The sequence below is a fragment of the Oreochromis aureus genome, linkage group 14 (assembly GCF_013358895.1).
Source record: "Oreochromis aureus strain Israel breed Guangdong linkage group 14, ZZ_aureus, whole genome shotgun sequence".
NCBI lineage: Eukaryota > Metazoa > Chordata > Actinopteri > Cichliformes > Cichlidae > Oreochromis > Oreochromis aureus.
Genome location: NC_052955.1, coordinates 39,156,002 through 39,177,681, shown reverse-complemented (window position 1 = coordinate 39,177,681; position 21,680 = coordinate 39,156,002). Strand labels below are relative to the sequence as shown.

The 21,680-nt window shown below is 40.0% G+C and overlaps 1 protein-coding gene across 9 annotated transcripts in view; it reads right to left on the bottom strand.

The window, feature by feature from the left end:
- Positions 1-21,680, bottom strand: part of bcas3 (BCAS3 microtubule associated cell migration factor) — a 316,950-nt gene that overhangs the window by 246,842 nt on the left and 48,428 nt on the right. For all 9 annotated transcript variants that reach the window (XM_031728566.2, XM_039622793.1, XM_039622792.1 and 6 more), the window contains exons 14-15: positions 10,759-10,892; positions 2,907-3,240 (exon numbers count right to left, since the gene is read on the bottom strand). In XM_031728566.2, the coding sequence (XP_031584426.1) occupies positions 2,907-3,240; positions 10,759-10,892 (468 nt within the window). The remainder of the gene's footprint in view (positions 1-2,906; positions 3,241-10,758; positions 10,893-21,680) is intronic.

Sequence of the window (21,680 nt, the reverse complement as noted above, 5' to 3'; positions counted from 1 at the left end):
ACAAAAAAGTCTGGTCACAGGATACAGTGAGAAAATTGTTAGATATGATAAGACACGATTTTAAATATTTATCTTTCAACTGCAAGAGGTTAGGTTCAATCAAAACTGTCCATCTAAATATTTTACTTCAGCACATTAACACTTTTTGCTGGAACACAACATGGGATAAAAAAAAAAAAATGTGTACATATCCAAAGGAGTACACTGCTCTGTGGAGTGGATCACACATCTGCTTGCATGACCTTCACTTTTGAAGTTAATGAACTACTTGTTACAGTATTTTAAAGTTCAGGAGCTCGTTTCCACAGCAGTAAGATGAAAACTCTGTCACGAAACAAACATAAATTAAGTTTTCAAACCTCTTCTACTATAGCATGCAGAATTACCCACCAATCGATTCCCAGTCATTTGGTTCTCTGAAGTGTTTATCAAGTTATCCACCCGCTGCTGGCAGCAGCACATTTATCAAAGCTCAGCGATATTCCAGGAAGACCATGACTAATAGAAACTGTGATAATTTACTCCAAGTAACACCTTTGGGGTCAAACAGTGCAGGTTACACAAAGTCTGTATTTATCAGTGTGCATCTTTGCCAGAAAGGTACACACAGCTAGTGTGAGTGGCCTGCAATAGTGTTTGACAAACAAGGGAGACAAGGTTGTGGCAGAGTCCCTGGAAAAGTGGCTCCTGTGACAACCAGTCACTGGAAACACAAACACACATGCACACAGACACAGACACACACACACACACACACACACACACACACACACTCTCCACTGTAGCAATCTCTAACCTGAAGTAACACTCCATTTAGCTCACTGTTTTTATATCACGGCACAATCACAACGAAATACTTGCAGACGGAAAGATACTTGCTGAAAAAGAGCGACTGTCGTGCTTACAGTCGTCATGTGGACAGAACAGATCTCTAGGTGAATGCAAAGGTTGCCCCCTCTCTGCTTAACATGTTAGAGGGTGGCAGGAGGGGATTGGTATTTTTACAATAAATCTATGCCGTATGTACACAGTAACTGCAGACCCTTCTGAAGACCTGTGTCGTCACCTAAGGTGCACTGTCCTAGGAATGTCACCAACTGTTGCGTTAATGGAGGCCGCAGCTACTGCGATTGGCCTGCTCAGCACAGTTGTTTCCACTTATGCATTTCTGCTGCAGTTTTCAAAAGGATCAGCGAGAGAAAAATAACTATTGTCTCAAATATAAGGAACAACAATCATACCCTCAATACAAGGACTCGGAGACAACAGCAGATTCCTGGTTGGAGATTTCATGTCTGAAGAAACAACATACAGATTTGCCTACAGAAAAAAAAAACATGACCACAACAAAGTGTGGGGGCCCAGGAGGGAAAAGACCCAGTATTGTATTTGTTTCTATTATGGCTTGAACAGGATATAACACCAGGCCACAGCCACAAGGTAATTAACACATAAAACACCACCCACAAGTATAAATGCTGGGAACGGCATTAAGTTATATCTTAGATTATACAAAGATTCTCTGCAGAAGTCGAAAACAGTGTAAATAAGCACCACTAACGTGACAACTAATACATTACTAACAAAACTTGCTGTTTGTAAATCATGTCGTTGATGTAATTGTCAACTAATCGTTAAAAACAGTCAACCTGAAGCATTTTAATATGTTCGTCTGAAACAGGTCTCTCTTGTAAATGAGACTCAGTGGAATTTTCTGTTTAAATAAATGTTCAATAAATAAAAATAAAAAAATGAATCTGATAATAGGTAATTTAAGTCATTTATGATGTAAACACATTGCACACTGATTTAAGCACTCAGTATGTGGGGACTTGTTGTTAACTGACATTATGATTAGAGGTATAACTGTATCAAAACTTCATGGGTCAGTATGTACCTTATTTTTGAAGGTGTGAGAAGTAAATAAGTAAACTAACAGAAACATGTTTTTGGATTTCCTGTTAATTTATATAAACTCTCTATGACGTTTGCTGCCCGATTAAATTATTCTCAAAAATGGGGGCTGGGAAAAAAACCTCAGAGCGTCTAATGGACTTTCAAGGCTAAACTTCCAAGTATATCACAGCTGGTAAACAGTTCTGGGTGGAATTCGTGGTCTGTTCTAAGGATGTGAACGTGTCAACATAACCAGACTAGATGAGAATTACTGTTTAGTTTACAGAGATTACAGAACTGAGGAAGCTGCTTGTCATCTAGTCTTGGAACAATCATGTATTACATCATGACTAACACAATTATTACTCACTGTGACAACTCACTAAAATACAGAGTGTATCAAAAAGAATAATCCAGTTTTAAAAAGCTGTATTTTTAAGAAATGGGCATAGAAGCCAAGTAAGTCATTTTTGAAACACATGGCTGAATATAAAGTTTTACATACAAAACTCACAATGTTCACAGGTGCTCAGTGTGTCCCCTCTGGAAGCACGGCCTCTGTCCACACAGTACTCAAACCCCTCCGAGCATGTCTGGAGTCACTGCTGTTGCTATGCTACCAACCGGCAACCACGTAAAACTCCTAAATCTGCTCTTTCTAACAGTTTTCATTGTTACTCGTGAACAGCTGCGTAATTAAAGCGCTTTGAAATTGGATGATTTCTTTAATGATGCACACTGAATGATATGTTCTGCTGTTATGATCATTATCAAATCCTGTGGAGATCCAAAATGAATTGAAACTACACCCAATTCTTATTTTTTAAAGCAATTAAAGATATATACAATCATTTCACCTTTAAAAACAAACAAAGAAACCATTAAACCCCCGTGTGTCGTGTGTATGTATACTTCTGACCACAACTCTACTGCTGAGACTCCAACTTGGACTTCTAAAAGCGAAACAATATCAGTAAGCGTCTCACTTCTTCACCCTCCCAGCTCCTTACCATGTAATGGAGACCCTGAGGGGCTACTGGACAGGCCAGGTATGGGGCTACAGCGCCCACCGATGCCTCCTCCACCTAAGATGCAGCCACTTCCGGCAAGACTTCCAGCTCCTGCTCCTCCTCCTAAAGCAGCCGCCCTGTTCAGCTCCTGTTCAATCTCCTCCAATCCAGCGCTCTTTTGAAAGCGCGACATCCGGTTTACCACACGTGGGGACATGTGAGTCCGGGCACACGGTGCACCGCCGTAGGGGTTGATAGGAAATACATGTGTGGTGCCACGGAGGGTGCTGATGGCTACCCAGCGACTGTCCTGGCTGAAACACATGTCCTGCACCTGGATCCAGACAGGTGAAAAAAATCAAGACAGAGAAAACAGAGCAGATAAATGTCACGCCATAAGCAATAGTAGTGGAAATGTTGACACATACCACAAAAAATTGTTGTAAAAGAAAGATGATTTCTTTTTTTCTGAAATTTTGATAAAAGTGTAGAGGCTGGTCGACGTGTAAAAACAGGACAGAATGTTTTTGTTTTAGTCGAAACCAGTGGTGTCCAACTCCAGGCCTCGAGGGCCGGTGTCCTGCAGGATTTAGATGTGTCCTTGATCCATCACAGCTGATTTAAATGGCTAAATTACCTCCTCAACATGTCATGAAGTTGTCCAGAGGCCTGGTAATGAACTAATCATTTCATTCAGGTGTGTTGACCCAGGGTGAGATCTAAAACCTGAAGGACACCGGGCCTCGAGGCCTGGAGTTTGACCAAGCCTGGTCTAAACCATCTCAGATCGTCCTCTGCTTCATTGTCCTGTGGGGTTCCACAGGGATCATTCATTGGGCATCTTTTCTCTGTATCTGCTTTTTTCTCTATATCTGCACCCCCTCAGTTTCATTCTTAGAAGCCATAGCTTGATGCCTACTCCATACAAACTACACACTGAGTAACTTGAGAAACTAAGTACTTGGAGTGCTGTACACTTACTATATTTTTGGTCCTAATATCACTGATGGGGTTGCTCTGGGACAGTGTGGAAAGCCTCCTTTCCCAAACTTGGGTTTACGGTGGACCTTGATTTTAGATTTGCTTGTCAGAGAAGGTGCAGTGTTGAAATGAAGCTTATTTTAGCTGAGACAGTTTGTAAAGATAAAAAGCTTTTCCACACTGGCATATTATCATTTGTGCACAATTCAAAATAATCCTATCTGTGAATATGGTCAAAGAGAGAGGCCTGGGCTTCTCTGCTGTTCCTGTGACCCAGACCTGTGGCAGAAAGCGGATGGATCGTCTCAAAAATAACTTGATGAATGTGTAAAACATATTTACATGCCTGCGTATTTTATTCAGCACAGAAACATGAACACAAAAGTAAACTACTCCAAAGTGCAACTAACTCTAGTGTGAATGGGTATAGTATTAATCTCAGAGATCAAGAGATATGACTGAGATGTCGACTAGCCTGACAGAAACAGACAACAGTTTTTGCAAGAGGTGACAATAAGATATGAGATTGTTTGGCGATAAAATAAATGACCAAGAAAAAATAAGTCAATGGCACCCTTATTTAGTTGCTCTTCTCCAACACTCAGGGAGCAGACACTCAAGAGAAGATAGGATCTCCCTGAGCACGTCAGACATGCAGGAAACCAGACAAATAGGCTGCGTGAGACAATACAAGCACTGGAGAGCGGGAGCGAGAAAATGAAAAGACAAAGAGATAAGGTGACAGACTGATGAAATGATTGTGTGCTGAAACTGCATCTATCACTTGGCATGTCTTTAAAAAATTAAAAATAATAATAATAATACACACATATATATATATATATATATACATATACATATATATATATATATATGTATCTGTGGCAGGCTGGAGAGTGTAGATCCAGGAGAAAGTTTACAAGAGGAATGCCTGACTCCTCAGTCAGCCAGTCAAAGAGAAAGCTCTGTCCCTCCAGGCCTTTCTAATCTTTTGCCAGGTCAGAAGAGGTAATTGTCCCCAGCAATGACAGTTAATGGGGCATCCTCTGCATACCAGACAGTTACTTTACTTTACAAAGATGACTGAAAGAGGAGGGCTGACCTCTGCTGTAGCTTATAAGAGATGACTCAGAGATGAGAAAGGGCTACTTTGTGTGTGTTGTAATTGGTCATAATAGACCTGTCAGGGCTCCAACAGTAAATGGGTCCTGGATATCATGGCCAAATCCATTTCGATCAGGTGGGGGATTACCTGAAGGGTGGCTATAATTGTACTTTCATGGTGTGACAACCGTCCACATATCAAACATTTGTCAAATGTTATCTGAAAAAGGTGGAATGCATCTGCTTTCAGTCACACGCAAGGGCTGATGTGGAGGTAGCACATTCCTGAAAGACTGGATAGCTCTCCCTCGTGTTTTCCTACAAAGTACTTGATGACATGTGTGACAGTCAGAAGATGAGAAGATGAGTTTAATGCCTTTGTTTTTCTTTTTAAATCAGTCACACCAGGTAGTGAAGATTAAGCACCTCAGCTGACCTGAGAACAATTCTGAAAGAATGAGGAGAATGTGACAAAGATGGACCATGTGACAAGATAAACACATTTCACATGGAGGTGTTTGGATGAGATAAATAACATAAAGACAATTAACAAGGGTTTATGTGGTTGGTTAGCATCGGACGCCTCATCTTTCCCACTTTGACAGACTTACTATGATTACAAAAGTTACATAACAGGCCTCTGTTTGTCAACATTGTTATGGCAACCTAATTTGATCTATAACGATGGAAAAGCACTGCTAACTGTGAGCAGAAGCGTAATAGATTTAAAGAGATCCATAAGTGTGTAAATACTTTTAAACGATGTGGATATACTAAATATGGCTGGGACTGGAGCTGCTGCTTTGTGTCAGAACTACAAGTTTAGATAATTTCCACTGCTTCACAAAAATCTGTATCACAATAATAAAACAAGATGTTTTCAACATTAAAGTCAGTAAGGTTTTTAAATATTGACATATAGTTGGCAAATGCTAAAATCACATGTTTGCACAAGAAGCCTGGTTACTCTGTCAAAGTAGGTTACAAAGGAAATCTGACAGTGAGAGTCTGTCCCCAAAAACTCCATTTACACAGTGATTATAATGTAAATAAACACATAAAAATACATTTTACATAATGAAATAATGGAAAGGCAACTTGTCAACTGCTAAAACTCTGAAAATCTTTTTTTTTAATTTGCAATAGAGGCAAAAAAAATTGTGATGCTTAACAAGACATAGTGGAACATCTAACAACTAAAAAGTAAAAATGTTAAAATAACTAGTAACATCTTACTAACATGACTAGATATATTTTAAAAAAAAAGTACCCCAGAAAGGAGGCAGAGAAGGGAGGGGTTCACCCCTCTTTGAAAAATAGTGTGGGCAAATAGATCAGCTGTTTCAAGAATAACATTTCTCAGTATTAAACTGCAAAGAATTTGGTTTCATCATCTAAGGTACATAATATCGTTCAACCATTCAAAGAATCTGGAGAACACAAAGAGTGAAAATTGAAATCAGTATTAAATGCTGTGATCTGAGGGGCCATGTTAGTGAATACAGTTTATTACCGAATCCACAAATGCAGGTTCAAACTACTTCATGCAAGTAGAAAGAAAACAGTAAAGCAGCTGCTTTCTTTAGGCCTGAGCTAATTTAAAAATTTGTGAAGGAAAGTGGAATTTCAAATTGTTTTTGAAGATCACGCATGACATTGTCCTGTATTATAAGGAAGAGAAGGCCACACGGCTGGTCAGCACACAGTACTAAATACAGCATTGTACAGCATGCACATTTTTGAACACATTTGTGAATTAATGCTAATGATATACACATATATACATATTACAACAGTATGTCTGAGAGTCTGGTTGCTTAACTGGCGTTCTTTCAGACTTCTGACCTGTTGAAAACATGTGCATTACTACAATTCCATGTTATTTATACAGCACCAAATCACAACAACAATCACCTCAAGTTGCTTAATATTCTTAATAAGCACCCTACAATAATATAGAAACAATCAGACAACCCCCTATGAGCAAGTACTTTGGTAAAAGTGGGAAGGAAAAACTCCCTTTTACCAGAAGGAAACCTCCAACAGAGCCAGGCTCAGGGAGGGGCGGGGCCACCTGCCGTGACTCACAGAAGTCTATTGAAGGAGATACCAAACCATTAAGCAGCAAGTAACAAAGTAACAAAATGCAGCTTCTAAATGAAGGTGTTTATTATTAAGGCCCTGTGTGCAAAAAAGTGCCTCCCTGCAGGTTATAACATAAATGAATTGTGGTGTTTCACCTTTGGAAAGCTGAGTTCAATAGCTACACCCAGACCTGATTACTGCCACACCTGTTCTCAATCAAGAAATCGCTTAAATAGGACCCGCCTGACAAAGAAAAGAAGATCCTCAAGAACCAGACATCATGCCACAATCCAAGGAAATTCAGGAACAAATGAGAAACAAAGTAATTCAGATCTCTCAGTGTGAAAAAGGTTATAAAGCCATTTCTAAAGCTGTGGGACTCTAGCGAACCACAGTGAACGTTATTATCCACAAATGGTAAAAACATGGAACAGAGGTGAGGTGAGCCTTCCCAGGAGTGGCCAACCAAGCCAAATTAGCCCAAGAGTGCAGCGATACCTCAAGAGGTCTCAGAAGACCCCAGAACATCATCCAAAGAACTGCAGGCCTCACTTGCTTCACTTAAGGTCAGTGTTCATGACTTTTCCCCAAGACTTTTGGGAAAATACTCTGTGAACTAACCTGAAAAAAGTTGAAGTTTTTGAAAGGTGTGTCCTATTACATCTGGCATGAAAATAACACAGCATTTCAGAAAAGGAAAATCATACCAACAGTTAAATATGGTGGTGGTAGTGTGATGGCCGGGGCTGTTTTCCTGCCTCAGGATCTGGAAGACTTGACATAATTTCTTTAGAGATTAATAAAGTATTCTGATTCAGATTCTGAATCTTTGTGGTAATTTTGCTGTCTACCAAAACATCCTGAAGGAGAATGTCCACCCATCTGTTCACGACCTCAATCTGAAGCACACTTGGGTTCTGCAGCAGGACGATGATCCAAAACACACCAAGTCCACCTCTGAATGACTTAAGAAAAACCAAATGAGGACTTTGGAGTGGCCCAGTCAAAGTCCGGAGTTGGAATCGATTGAGATGCTGTGGCATGACCTTCAAAAGGCAGTTCATGCTCAAACCCTACAAAGTGGCTGAATTATAACAATTCAGCAAAGATGAGTGGACCAAGATTCCTCCACAGCGCTGTAAAACACTCATTGCCAGTTACTACAAATGTTTGATTGTAGCTGTTGTTGCTAAGGTTGACCCAACCAGTTATTAGGTGTAGGTGACAATCACTTTTTCACACAGGGCCATTTTGAATTGGATTCTTTTCCCCTAATAATAAACACCTCCATTTACAAATCGCATTTTGTGTCAACTTGTGTTATCTTTATCTAATATTTAAATTTGTTTGATGATCTGAAACGTTTAAGTGTGACAAAAATAGAAAAAATAGAAAATCAGGAAGGGGGCAAACACTTTTTCACACCACTGTAAATAAAGGCTGAAGAAATTGTGTTTTCACAGAGCAGCCTCATTACTGAAGCACAAATAAATTTTCATTCATTCAGATGACTGGACATCAATTGATGGTACAGACTGGTAAGTTTAGTAGAAGAGCCTCGTGGCTCTGAGCTCATCCACCTTCTGCTCCGCCTTCAGCCCCTTACAGCTGTTATCAGCTTGCAGGTCTGTTTACCTGGCCTCGGGTCACTGACAGCCAGCCGCATGTTTGGTCGCTGGAGACAGATAAGGCGTCCACCTCCACCTACCTAACTCAAGACTTTATGACTCCCAGTATGTTTCTGAGTTCTGTGTGTGTGTGTGTGGTGTGTGTCTGTGTGTTATTGTGGTGATAACCCCTGTCCCAAACACAGGCAGGGGCCGGCATTCAGTGTTTACAAGGGCTTGGATCAAAGCACCCTCAGTGTGCAGCCAGTCAGCAGACCTGACGTTTGGTCATACATTAACTGCAGGCAGGCTGTAAGAGTGTGTGTGCATGTGATGGTGTGTGCTCCCAGTCAATAATCCTGAACTTAACAAGGCCTGAAGTACTTTTGTTGAGTAAGCACTTCTACTTTCTACTGTAATTAATGAGAAAATGTAAAATTAAAAATAATCTTGAGAACTACATCTTTTTTTTTTCATTATTTTATTAAATTAATTACCATATCCCTTTACTTCATTATTATAGACCATACATTTAATGAAAGTGTCAAGGTGTAGGTGGCATATATTAGCTCCCCACAGCTAATATACTGCACAATATACTCTATTCTCTCCCTAAAGTATTATTAAATGTATTAACACATGTAATAATGTGTCATAACTCGAGATTTTAGCAGAGACATCCTCTTTACTTAAGATTTGGCTTAAAACTTTCTTTTTTGAAAAAGTAAAGGTTAGGGTTGAATCAGGTAACACTGAACCCTCCCTTTGTTACGCTTCAACATGATGCACAGAGTGTTTCTTCAAACACTATGTATTTGTACACAGCTTTGCATTTAATCATTAGTTAAAATTCATCTCTGGCTCTCTTCCACCGTGTCTTTTGTTCCGTCTCCCTTCACCCCCATCTGGTCACACAGATAGCTGCCCATCCCGAGCCTGGTTCTGCAGGATGTTTCCTCCTCTTAAAAGGGAGTTTTTCCTTCCCAATTTTCACAAAAGCTTTCCAATTGGTTGTCTCATTGCTGGGGTTTCTCTGTATTACTGTAGGGTCTTTACCTTACAATATAAAGCAACTTTAGGTAACTGTTGTTGTAATTTCGTACTAAAAAAACACAATTACGTTAAATTGTATACTATAACAACACAGGTTATGAATGTTTTTCTTTACCAATCATGTATTTTCTCTCATAAATGTATCCGTTTAAATGGGAATGTGGTTTGGAGGGGGATTGGTCCAAACCTGGATCTCACTCAAACTGGACAGCTAAGGGAAGGGCCATCTCATGTCTACTACTGAAAGGAAATGAAGAAACAACTGAGGATAACTAAGTCATTAGATAAATGATAAAAGCTGTGAGTTTAACAGTTGATCTACATTCCTACCCACAATATGGTCATGAGATAGTGGTTGTTTCATCTTTGGAGAGAGGGTGAGTAGCTCTCAGTTGAGGTGGTCCAGGTATCTCAGCAAGATTATTCTTTGCCACCTAGGTTTCACTCTAAAATATATAAGGAGAAAAGCCCCTGGGCTGAACCAGGACAGCCTGGAAAGTTTATGTTTTTGAGCTGGTAAAATATGCCCTGGAGCAGCCAAAGGAGGTAGTCAGGGAGGGGAAGGTCTAGCCATCTACGCTAAGACCTTTGCCAACACAACTCAGCAAGGTAGTAAAAATGAGGTGGATGGATAAATGAATGCAGTACTTTCTATTGCTGACCTTATGTATCACGCTAATGTTTTTAAATTTCATGGTCACTATTACACATACTTTTGTTCTATGGAGGGACGAGCATTAATAAATTGTGTTTTGTGTAAGATATTTCAGTAACACATTTGTAACACTGTACCTTTGTTCTTACCCTTTTTTTGGTTTCACTATCTACATTAATCATATTGCAGTGATTTGACAGGAAGAAGGAAGTAATAATTATACTTACATACAAGTGCAAAATTTACTACATTTGACTAGAATGTATGTGTATGTGAATCAATACAATCTAAACACTCATTAAATATCTGTACTATTACTTCCAGTGGATGGTTGCAGTGTGCATGTAGGTTTGAGTCCGTTTCAGACCTTGGCTTCAGTCTCCCCACGATGCAGCGTATAGAGATGGTGAACGGCACTCTGTGAAGATGCCCACGGGTGGGTGAGGATCTGGAAGACGTGAAAGTCGTGTCCCAGGGTGTCGGCAGTTACCAGCAGCATTCCTACAAAGGACACATAGGAATCAGTCCGTTAGCTGGCTTCACTGTAAGCTGATTCTTAATGTGTGCTGTATAAATGGTTCTTATTTTATCACGCAGCTGCTTGAATGCATGCCTTTTGTTTTTTTGTTTGTTTGGGCTTTTTTGCTAATGTTCAAATATTGTAATACGCATGGTTTAAAATGCATTTCGTGCTACATTTGTATCATGTAGCAGGGCCTACCTCTTCAACTGGGCCAAGCCATACAGTGATGACACTAATCAAACTAACTAAGCTTTGGGGGTCAATAGTGCTGTATACTCCACAATGATAATGTTCCCATCCATACAATATAATGTGGTGTGAAGAGGAAAACATCTATGTTAACCATATGCATATCATCTGGCCTTCAATGGCATATGGAAGATGTGTTTTTACCTCAATCATCAAACGATCAAATGAATGGTAAATGGTAAATGGCCTGTATTTATATAGCGCTTTACTAGTCCCTAAGGACCCCAAAGCGCTTTACATATCCAGACATCCACCCATTCACACACACATTCACACACTGGTGATGGCAAGCTACATAGTAGCCACAGCCACCCTGGGGCGCACTGACAGAGGCGAGGCTGCCGAACACTGGCGCCACCGGGCCCTCTGACCACCACCAGTAGGCAACGGGTGAAGTGTCTTGCCCAAGGACACAACGACCGAGACTGTCCAAGCCGGGGCTCGAACCGGCAACCTTCCGATTACAAGGCGAACTCCCAACTCTTGAGCCACGATCGCCCCTAAATGAGGCAGTATCTTTCTCAGACGATGATGTCCCATCACTCCACCAGAGACTTTTAGACTTTTACCTGAAGCACTTGTTACATCTTGGTTTTTCTTTGTTTATTTTAATCATTTCAATCAAGAAAAGTGATACTCCAATTTGTGTAGTGTGTCTAAATGTTGCTAATGTACACTGGCCAACCAAAATATTTCAACTGTATTTTATTCCAGCAGCATACAACCATACAAACTGTGCATGACACATGTTAGACAGCATGAAAGAATTACTATGCACTTAAAACAAACAAACCAACCCATTAAACAAAGCCAGCTATCATTTGTCACAGTCATAAAATGCAACTTTGCCTTACATGATAGCTCGGTCTGGTAAAAAGCACGGCTCGAGTCGTGTGATTCTTCAAGGACAGACGAAATGAGCGTCCATAAAAGATGAAATCTATGTATTCGAGCATCGGTGCACATTTATGGGCGTGTCTATGCGCATTCGGAATCACCAAACGCTGAACCACAGCGCAGCACAAGTGTAACCAACACTGACAGGCCCATTCATTTGGTCCTGTTTTATTTGAAGCTCGTCAAACTCCAGAAAGTATAGGTCCAAACCATAAACAACATGCCCAACAAACCACACCAGAACAAACCCAGATCTAAACTGGCTCGTCTACACTGCTTTTCAAATACAATCCAAAACCCATCCCCAGAACCTTCTGCCATGCTACAAACATGGAGATCGAGCAGCAACTCATAATACAACTCATTGATGCAGAGTGTAAAAAATGTCCAAGGCCTTGTCCTTCTGATGACTTCCAGACATAAATAATATTAAAGTAATTAGTATTTTCCTCTCAGTTTTTCCACTTGGAATCTTTTATGTGGAGGCTGCAGTAGGTTTTAATTAGTGGCCGGGCTTTATTGGGTGGCATGTCAAATGTGAAAAGAGGATGTTGGAATGGCATGAGATTAAAAGGATCCAACAACACGTGCGAGGGAGATGGAAAACACTCCCTTTCTGGAAAAAAAGAAGCCATTTTTGCACATTCACAGTCGAAAGCTTCCCTTGGTCAAGATTTGAAAATTAGTAAAGAAAAAGTACTGCTCACAGATGATGAAAATCTGGACAAATGATAGGTTCGTGCAGATTATCAAAGGTGGAAGAAAGAAACTCGAACTGAAGCCAAGTGAAGTGTGCATTAAGACAGTGGTTAGCTATTCATGCTGTATCAGAGCGACCAGAAAGCCAGAAAGCTAAGGCCCAGGGCCTGTAAACTCTTGAAAACCCACGCCCCAAACGAGGTGCCAAGCCACAAGAAGCATTTGCGTCAACTGGGAATAAAGAGAAAGAAGGGACGGGGCCCTTCTAATTATAGAGTCTGGAAACGGAAGCGCAGGGCGATTAGGAGTTGAGGCGCTGCGGTCTGTTTATCTGGGAGCTTCCTCTCGCTCTCAAACCCTCTCTCCCCTGTTCTCCGCTCTCGTTCACTTTTGCTCCTCTCTCTGTTTTGGTCAGGCCCTGCCCACCCAGCGGCTGGAGAGTCTGGCCCCTAGCTTTCTGACAGATGAGACTTGGCCACTGCCTTCTGGCCAGGGCCGGTGTTTCTCTTCTGCTGATGGTAGAGTCTGGGCTCCAAAAAAGTAACAGCTCAGAAAGGCTGGAGAGCTTTGCGAGTGCGAGTGCCCGAGGACTGGGGCTTTTGTGGCCTTGTTGAAATACAGAGGCCCTTGCCGAGAGGCGTCAGTCGGTTAGCCCACGGGAGGGCCAAATTAAAAAGCAGCTGAGCGGCCCGGTGGGTGAAAAGAGAAGGTTTTAAACAGCGGCTGGCTACAGCGGGGTTTGACACGTCCTATTTATAACACCTTGTCCCAGGGGTTACAGTGTTATTTACGATGTTTTAGTACCAAGATCGCTGGCACATGCTCTAAGACGTGCGCTAAACTGGAAGGGATGACTTCTAATTTGCCATGTGTGCGAGACATGCGTTCATATGGGATATGAGGGAAGTGATATAATCATTTCCATAAATATCTGCTTTTGCTTTCTGGGGGTTTTTCCTCTTAAAATCTTTTTGTTTTGTTTTGCTGCAGGCTTTACTGTCCCATCTCTGACCATCCAAACAGAAAACATCTGCTCAATCCCATTAATAGTGGGAGGATGTTTCATTTACAAAGTGGTGGGGCTAGCTTTATTCTTGACAAAGGCGGATGGGACGGGAGGGCGAACGACTGAAAGAGAGAGAGAGCGAGAAAGGCAAAGAAATAAATGGAAAGAAGAGGGTGATTTCCCTACTTGGCAACGTGGAACGCCACAACAAAACTAGTCCACTTTTTAATTAACAACACTACGCCGAAAAAAAAGCTTTGAAAATCGGGAAATTCTCAAATTATAACCATGTGGAGGGCATAAAGCTTACAAGATGGAGTACTTGGGGGATTCGGATAGCCTCGCTGTTACCAGGATGCATAAACTTCAGAGCAAATTAGCCCATTTACTTTGAAAGACTATCCATCATAAAGAGGAGGTTTTGTCTTCAGGGATGGGAAGGACAGGACGTTATGTCTGTCTGAATGGATTTGTACATATACTGGACATATACAGCTCACAGCCACAATATTAAATGCAATAAAAAGTGAAGACGGCAACGCTGATCCTCTCATTACAAAGCAATGTTCTGCTGGGAAATCTTGGGTCCTGACATTCATTTAAATGCTACTTGTACTGTTAAGGAAACCTGCACACACCCCTGTGACAACAGCATTTTCCAGCAGCACTTGGCTCCCACAGCAGGACAATTCACCTGTGCAACCAAGGTGCACATCTGGCCTCCAAAAACAGAACTACATCCATGCTCCGACATGTCAAAACAGCATGAAAGAGCAGTGTTATTTTAGGCAGGTGATTTTAAATGGTAAATATAGCAGTTTGCCTTATTCACTCATTTTCTTTGCCTAATTGCTTTCTATCAAACATTGCCACCATCTGCAATTATACTGCCCAACAATCTCCCTGCATTTTATCATATAAAGCCCAATAATATATCCTATACAAATTGTAATACTCTAAATATAATATAAATAAAATATAAACTGCCAGGAAGTTTTTGAGGACGTCTTAGAGCGGTGCCAGGAGTTTAGTCTTCAAACACGAGAATATTAACATGGTTGTAATCAAAGGAACGTTAATGGTTATGTCTCCTCTTTATAACTAGAGCAAATTGTGCTACTGATTGCAGTGCAAATTGGAGGGGGAAGAGTGTGCCCTACTAATCTTCTCAACACCGCAGCAGCAGACTAATATACGAGCAGTTTTATATCTGTTGGGCAGCAGAGTAAGCATTAGGGTTAGACAAATGCTAAAAAGCCAAAGTCAGCCACCCCCAACAAAACAGAGCGGGTGCAGTCTGACTAATTACTCATTTCTTTTAAAAATTAAAGATACATATTTGTTTATGTTTTAGTATAGATGGTGTATGTTTATATTTGCATGTGCATTAAAAAAGTTTGAGTAGCATATGAAGAAACAAAATTTAGACTAAACACTAGACGATGTTTATGTGTTGTCGAGGTAAAGACAAAAAGGTTTTATTTAGTTCAATCGCTGCAACCTTGACCTTTAACCACTAAATTCATCCAGTAGTTTTTACTCAGCACTGAAATTTCTGAGCAAAAGTTAACATCTTTAAATCCATTTGAGAATGAAATTCCTTATATGATGATGTCATTAGAATTTAATACGAATACTGGTACAAATAAACATTGTTCAGTGCCTCAGCAGAGAGAGGAACTGATAGCCACAACACCTTTTTTAAAGGCTTGCTGTCCAGGTGTATCAAAATTCTCTGGGTCCCTGAAACACATCGTTCTAAAGATGAAAAGAAGGCCACTTGAAGGCGGACAGACTGGAAGAAATATGGAGAAAACAAGAGAGGCAGAAGAAGGAGGAGTGCTTACGGTTCATTTGATGTACAGTGGGCTGAAACCAAAAATTGTGTTTTTCTACACGCTCCATAGGCAGACCACCTGTGAGCACTTAGATATTAATAGATATGAAAAAAGGTGTATATATGTGTGTGTGTGTGTGTGTGTGTCTAACCTAGCGGAGAAACAGCTAGCAGTTTGCCATTACTATGCTGGAACGCTGGCTCTTTTAACAGGGCAAAAGTCACCTGGCTTTAAAGTCGTGCCGACACATAAGAGGCAGGCACCATAGCGGTCAAGTTCACAAAGCGTGACTGTTCTCAAAGCAGAGCTTCAGGGTTGTTCTTTCATCACCTTAAGTGGAAAAATACACTACTTAAGTTTGTGTTATGGAGCATTTACATATTTGCAAACTTCCTGCTGGAATTGTTTTAAAGAGGAGAAGTTTGTATTTGTCATTTGCCAGAAGGCTGTCCAACAGGCACATTATTGACTGCATAAAAAGGCGAAAACATGAAGGAAGCCTCTGTTCTTGTTTCACCTGCAACAGTTCATCTGCCAAAGCTTCAACACCAGTTTACTGCCACTAATCTAAATTCCCAATGAAGCCCAGTTCTTTTTGTTTTGCTTTTGTGGTTTCTCAACATGGGACAAACATGTTCTCACAGCAGCTCAAAGAAGGTTTTGACAGCAGTTAAAAGCAGTTTTATTTCATGTCATATTTTAAAAGCCCGAGAACATTCTGCTCGCATCTAAAATCTATTGATTTAAAATCTACTGAAAGACTTTGGGACTGTCATCAGAGCTTAATCCCTTAGGCCAAGAGCGAGGTAAACTTCTTATTGGCTAGCTTTGGCATTTTTTCAGTTCTGTTAACCAATGAAATCAAACTGTCACAGCTACCATTCATAGGTAAGATTTAAGACTTCCTAAATCTCAGCTGGTCCACCGAAGCTGTGTGTCACAAAAAAAGGATTATTGAGGTCATCCATTCTGTTTCAGGTTTCATGACTATATTTAATTTGAATGCAGGGTTTTTTAATCATTTAAATAAAGAAAAACACAAAAATAACCATAAAATTATTCTGAACGATGGAAAGAGCAACGCAAAGTTACTTTGTAACAAGAGCAAACATGGTTCATCGGGTAAATAATCACATACATGAAGTTACATAAAGTAATGTAAACTGCCACAATCACATAAACGTAGACTGAGCACCTGACTGTTCTGCCTTTATAAACAGGCTTTGATGCTGTAATTATTCATTTATTTGTCTGCAGATACAAAAATTTGGAAATGCAAAACACAATAAACATATGTACTGTATAAGTACTACACAAGTATTTGTAAAAAGCTTAAAACACACTTGTGTACCTGTAATAAATTACAGGAAAATCATTAACATTTGAATAAATGTCAATTATTTATATAGTGGTTTTGTGCTATAAGGGCATTTTAAGTGTAATAAGTAATTACAGTATTTGACAACATATATATTAATTACTTTACTTTAAAACATTAATAAATAACACACATCTTCATGTAGCCACGAGTTCATGTAACATTTTCTTCTCCATTTTTGTGGAGCCTGTCATAACCAAGTCTGATTCCCTTAACACGTGAGTGCCGATGTGCTGGGTGCCAAAGTGAGCTACTACTCCTTTTCCAGAATTCTCCTTTTTTGTCTGACTGAACAGATCAAATTATCTCTGCTGAAAAAAATTAAGGGAACATTTGGGAACACCAAGTCGTAACCACTGCTTTCCATATATACACTGCCAAACAAACAAACCGTTCCACAATTCATAGAAACAAGAAACTTCCCCACTCTCCTCTTCCCCACTCAGTCTCCCACCTACACACATACCATAAAGAAGTTCGAAATGACCTGCGCGTTACCGCACCATGTGAGCTATAAATGACTCCACACGGCTTTGCTGTTTGTTGCGGTGAGTTTTTTCTCAGCCAAGTTTTCCAGAGACCCTGAGTCACCATCTAGCTCATCCAGTTACACTCTGTAGCTCTGACCATGTACTTTAAAAACCACTTTTCACCTGCAACAGCATCGGGCTTATCCACTGAGATGGCAAATATTTCATTATTTTATGATTTTTTTGGAAAAAGTTTTTTTTAAACTACTTTAGTAAACACTGTGTAATGCACACCGTGTTTTCTGTGGATTGGAAACTTACATGATGAAGTCAGAAATTAGATGCTAGAAACAATGCTATTAGGCTCTTAAAACCACCACCTTGATACACAAGTAGGCAGTAAATGAATGCCTCTCATTGTACCAAAATAGTTGTTTACTGTAGACGTAAAATGTGTTTGATAAACACATACATGACCAGCTTAAAATCACATCTTTGTTAAACCTTGTGTTTTCATCTGAAACAATAGAAACACCACAGCTAGAGATTAGTTGCACACTAGGACGACACATCTCCTCATAGTGCTCCCTGCACATTGCATGGTTTTAAATCACATTCTGGTCTGCTGTCAAACACTAATGAAAAATAGCAAACAATAGAGGTGTCAGCCTGAGCTACAACAAGCATTGTAAAAACACACCCAAATATTACAGTAGTCTCAGTAAAATTCAGTTTTTGTTTGTTTGTTTGTTTTTTTAATCTCTGAAAAAGGCAAAACTGAGCGGCCTGTGGTGTAGAAGCTGTAAATCAGATCAGAGCCGCCTACGAGTGCTAATTACTATCTTGATGTGAAGACATGACTTAATCCATACTAAATGTGCGGCCGAGTGAAGCTGCTTGTGTGTGGGAATTCCCCTCATGTTCAACATGTGCGTGTGGGTCCAAGGTTTTTCGGCAACAGCCTGGTTTCTTTCACACATTAGTGAGATGTACAGATAGAGTTATTACACCACGAGCTGCCTTCATGGCACAGCTGCCTCAATGGTCAGGCACAACAAGCCAGGCTATTCATTAGACCAGCCTGTTGCTAAACCAGGGATATGGTTTATGGGACAGCTCCATGAGGGGAGAGATTCAGTCTTGATTCAGCTTCCATTAGTCGTGGCTTTGAAGGGGTATTCAAAACGTCCCTATTCAGAACTTTTAGGTGGCTGCACAGTGATTCTTTACTGGTCTACTGCGGATTTCATGAGGCTGAAAAAGGATTCTTCACAAGACAAAGGTGAAAATATATCCAGTACAAAACTTGACTGATTCATGGTCAGGCAAGATTTCTGATTAATCTGCCAATTTGATTGATAATATTCTAAGTAACAATAACCTGCAATGATTAAGGTTACTTAGTAAATACATTTATTCAAACATAGCAGATACTTGCATGGTTGATGCTTTGAGTAGTTTCATTAACGCCTGAACTTTTCAATCCACTGCATTTATTTAAAAGCTATAGCCACAAGTTACTGCAGAGGTAAAAGAAGTTGGGGATGGCCATTTTTTAAAAGTTATTAGCCTGTTACATTACACCTAAAAAAAGCTGAAAACTAAGTTTGCAAGACCCAAGGGAAATTAACTGAAGTTTTCTGTAACCTCAGAGTAAAAACTAGAAGTGAGCAAAAAGCTTAAAAAAGCTAAAGCAACAAAATGTTTTGCATTGTACAACCAATCAAAACTCCAGGAATATTAAATGGACTCTGACTGAAAAGAAAGGAAATATCAGATCTTTAAATCTGAAAAGCAGAAACTTTGTGGATCTTTTTAGTTGAAAAATGACAAATGAGTACTTAAGAGATCAGAATTAATTAATTATTCGATTGTGCTCTGAGTGGAACCCTTCCGAGTTGGGAATGCCTTTCACAGTATTATATCAGTGCAATGTTGTTACATATACTTAATACATGCTTCATACATATTATTCAAGACTAAAATCAGCTGTTTAAAAAAATACAAAATGTAACATTCTCTTAGGTTGCAAATACAGGACTACAGGATGGAATGAATGTGTCTTCTTTCACAACTGCGTGTAAAGGACTTTATCAAACTGAGCATGGGTTGGAAAGAATAAAGCGGATGGGGCTCACTTGATTGTTGAATCAATCACTCCATCTAGTGCCAGTCATATTCGCCAAAAGAAAAAAGGAAAAAAAAGCCAAGTTGCTGGACAGTATCTCTTTCATCAAAATATGAGTCTATTTTGACCTTGGCGTTATACCCAATAATCAAGTCAAGGATCATTAAGGATAAGTGAAAAGGACGAGACGTGAAAGAAAACAAGCACACACACATCGCAGCTGTTAAAGAGAGCTCTTTGCCACTGCACTTCATCTGCGTCCCTCTAATTACACCACTAGGAATAGATCCACAGATCCACCGAAGCGCCAGCCGCCACACCAATAACTGGCGGCGAACGGTCCACCCTCTGTAGAGCCTCCAACACACACAAGCCACTGGGGTTTCTTACATAACTCTTCCCAGCCAAAACGTCTTGGTTTTCCAGGCTCTACTGGAGTCATATCATTGTTTCTTTCTTGTTTCTGCCATGTTGAGGTTGAACACTGTGAAGCGAACCTCAGTAAGGCAAGAAAGGTAGTTCAGTAAAAGCCACTTCCACTAACTTGGAACGAGTTCACTTAGAGGCAAACCAATGAACCAATCACTCAGGATTTGGACTTTGATCAAAACAAGAGGCCTTTAATTATAGAACACTGAAAAAGAGGCAGCTCAGAAATGAAAATGAATAAAAGAAAAACAATGATGAAAGCAGTCCTGCAAGAGAAGTTTCTATGCCTGTGTTCAGATTTAACCTAATCTCATCACATGCTCTGCCTGCAGTTTTTCTTCTCTTTTTAAAAGGATGGAAATCTGTGTTTTTTCGCTACATTTCTTTGGGCTCATTGCGGTTGCATTTTAAAAAGGTATTTGCTCTTTAAATTGGGCTCACTTAAGAGTTAGAAAGATTAAAAATGTGTCTGGAATTTTGATGATGACAGTGCCCCGTGTAAAGGGTCACAGCAGATTATTTTGGCTTGCTGACGCAGCATCAACCAGTACAATAAAACCACTGTAAAATCTACATGAACAGCACTGGAATACGCCGAATTCAGTGGAAGCCTAGTTTGGATCTTAAAAGTAAAGACGACATTATTTCTTTAAATGATGAACAAAGACACTTTTCTTACACTACGACATAAAAAAACATAGTCAACTGGCTAACGGCATTTTTTTTGTGCAGAAATATTGATTCCGATATTGATGACCATGAAGCGTTCAGTGAATGTAAGCTTTCGGCCAGAACTGTATCACATATCGATAGTGTTTCAGTCCCCATTTGCTTCAGAATCGATTTTAGAATAAAGATGTTCTGTTTTCATTTAACAAAAACAAGTGATTCCCATTTCTGCAAAGACAGCCAAATCCTAAGATTAGGTTAGAGGACTTTGACCCCATTTGGCTGCTTAGAAATGGTTATTCTACTTTACATAACTTTAAGTATCATAGTCAAGATTTTTTTTAATCTTAACGATTAATTAAGATCAAAAACTACAGCCACCAATCAAAGAAGAAAAGGCCAATAACTGCCACAAAACCTTTACCACTTACATCCAGTGCTTTCAAATACTCCGGACATGTAATGGAGTGTCCAGAGCAAAGGACCCAAAAGCAGGCTTCAGAGGTAGACTTTATGAAAAACAGGTGAGCCATTTATTGGCTGATAAAAGTCCTGATTGAAACAGAAGTAAAACAAAGTCCAAGTTGCAAACTAACAAAATCCAGGCACACAGAGAAACAATGGAACAAAGGATGAATAAAGACACAGGCTAACAAGACAGATGAAGTGAAACTAGGAACAAGAAGCAGAAGACAAACAATTACCGAAGTAAAAAAAGAAGTGACAGTCTAAACACAGAAACACAATGTCCTGATACATGCTCAATCATCCGGTTAAGGAAATCCTTCACCACTCATCCAGCTGCGGATGAGTCTTCATCTTCAGTCTCAGGTGAATACAGGTTACCCCAACCTCACAAACAGTACGTTTGATTAATGACTGAAACTAGCCCCACTGACTAACAAAGGGCCGTGAGGCCAGTTTCCTGATCATTAATATGCAAATTGGCATGACCATTGATGAACGACCATCACTGAATTGAGGAGGGGGCGTAAGGGTACAT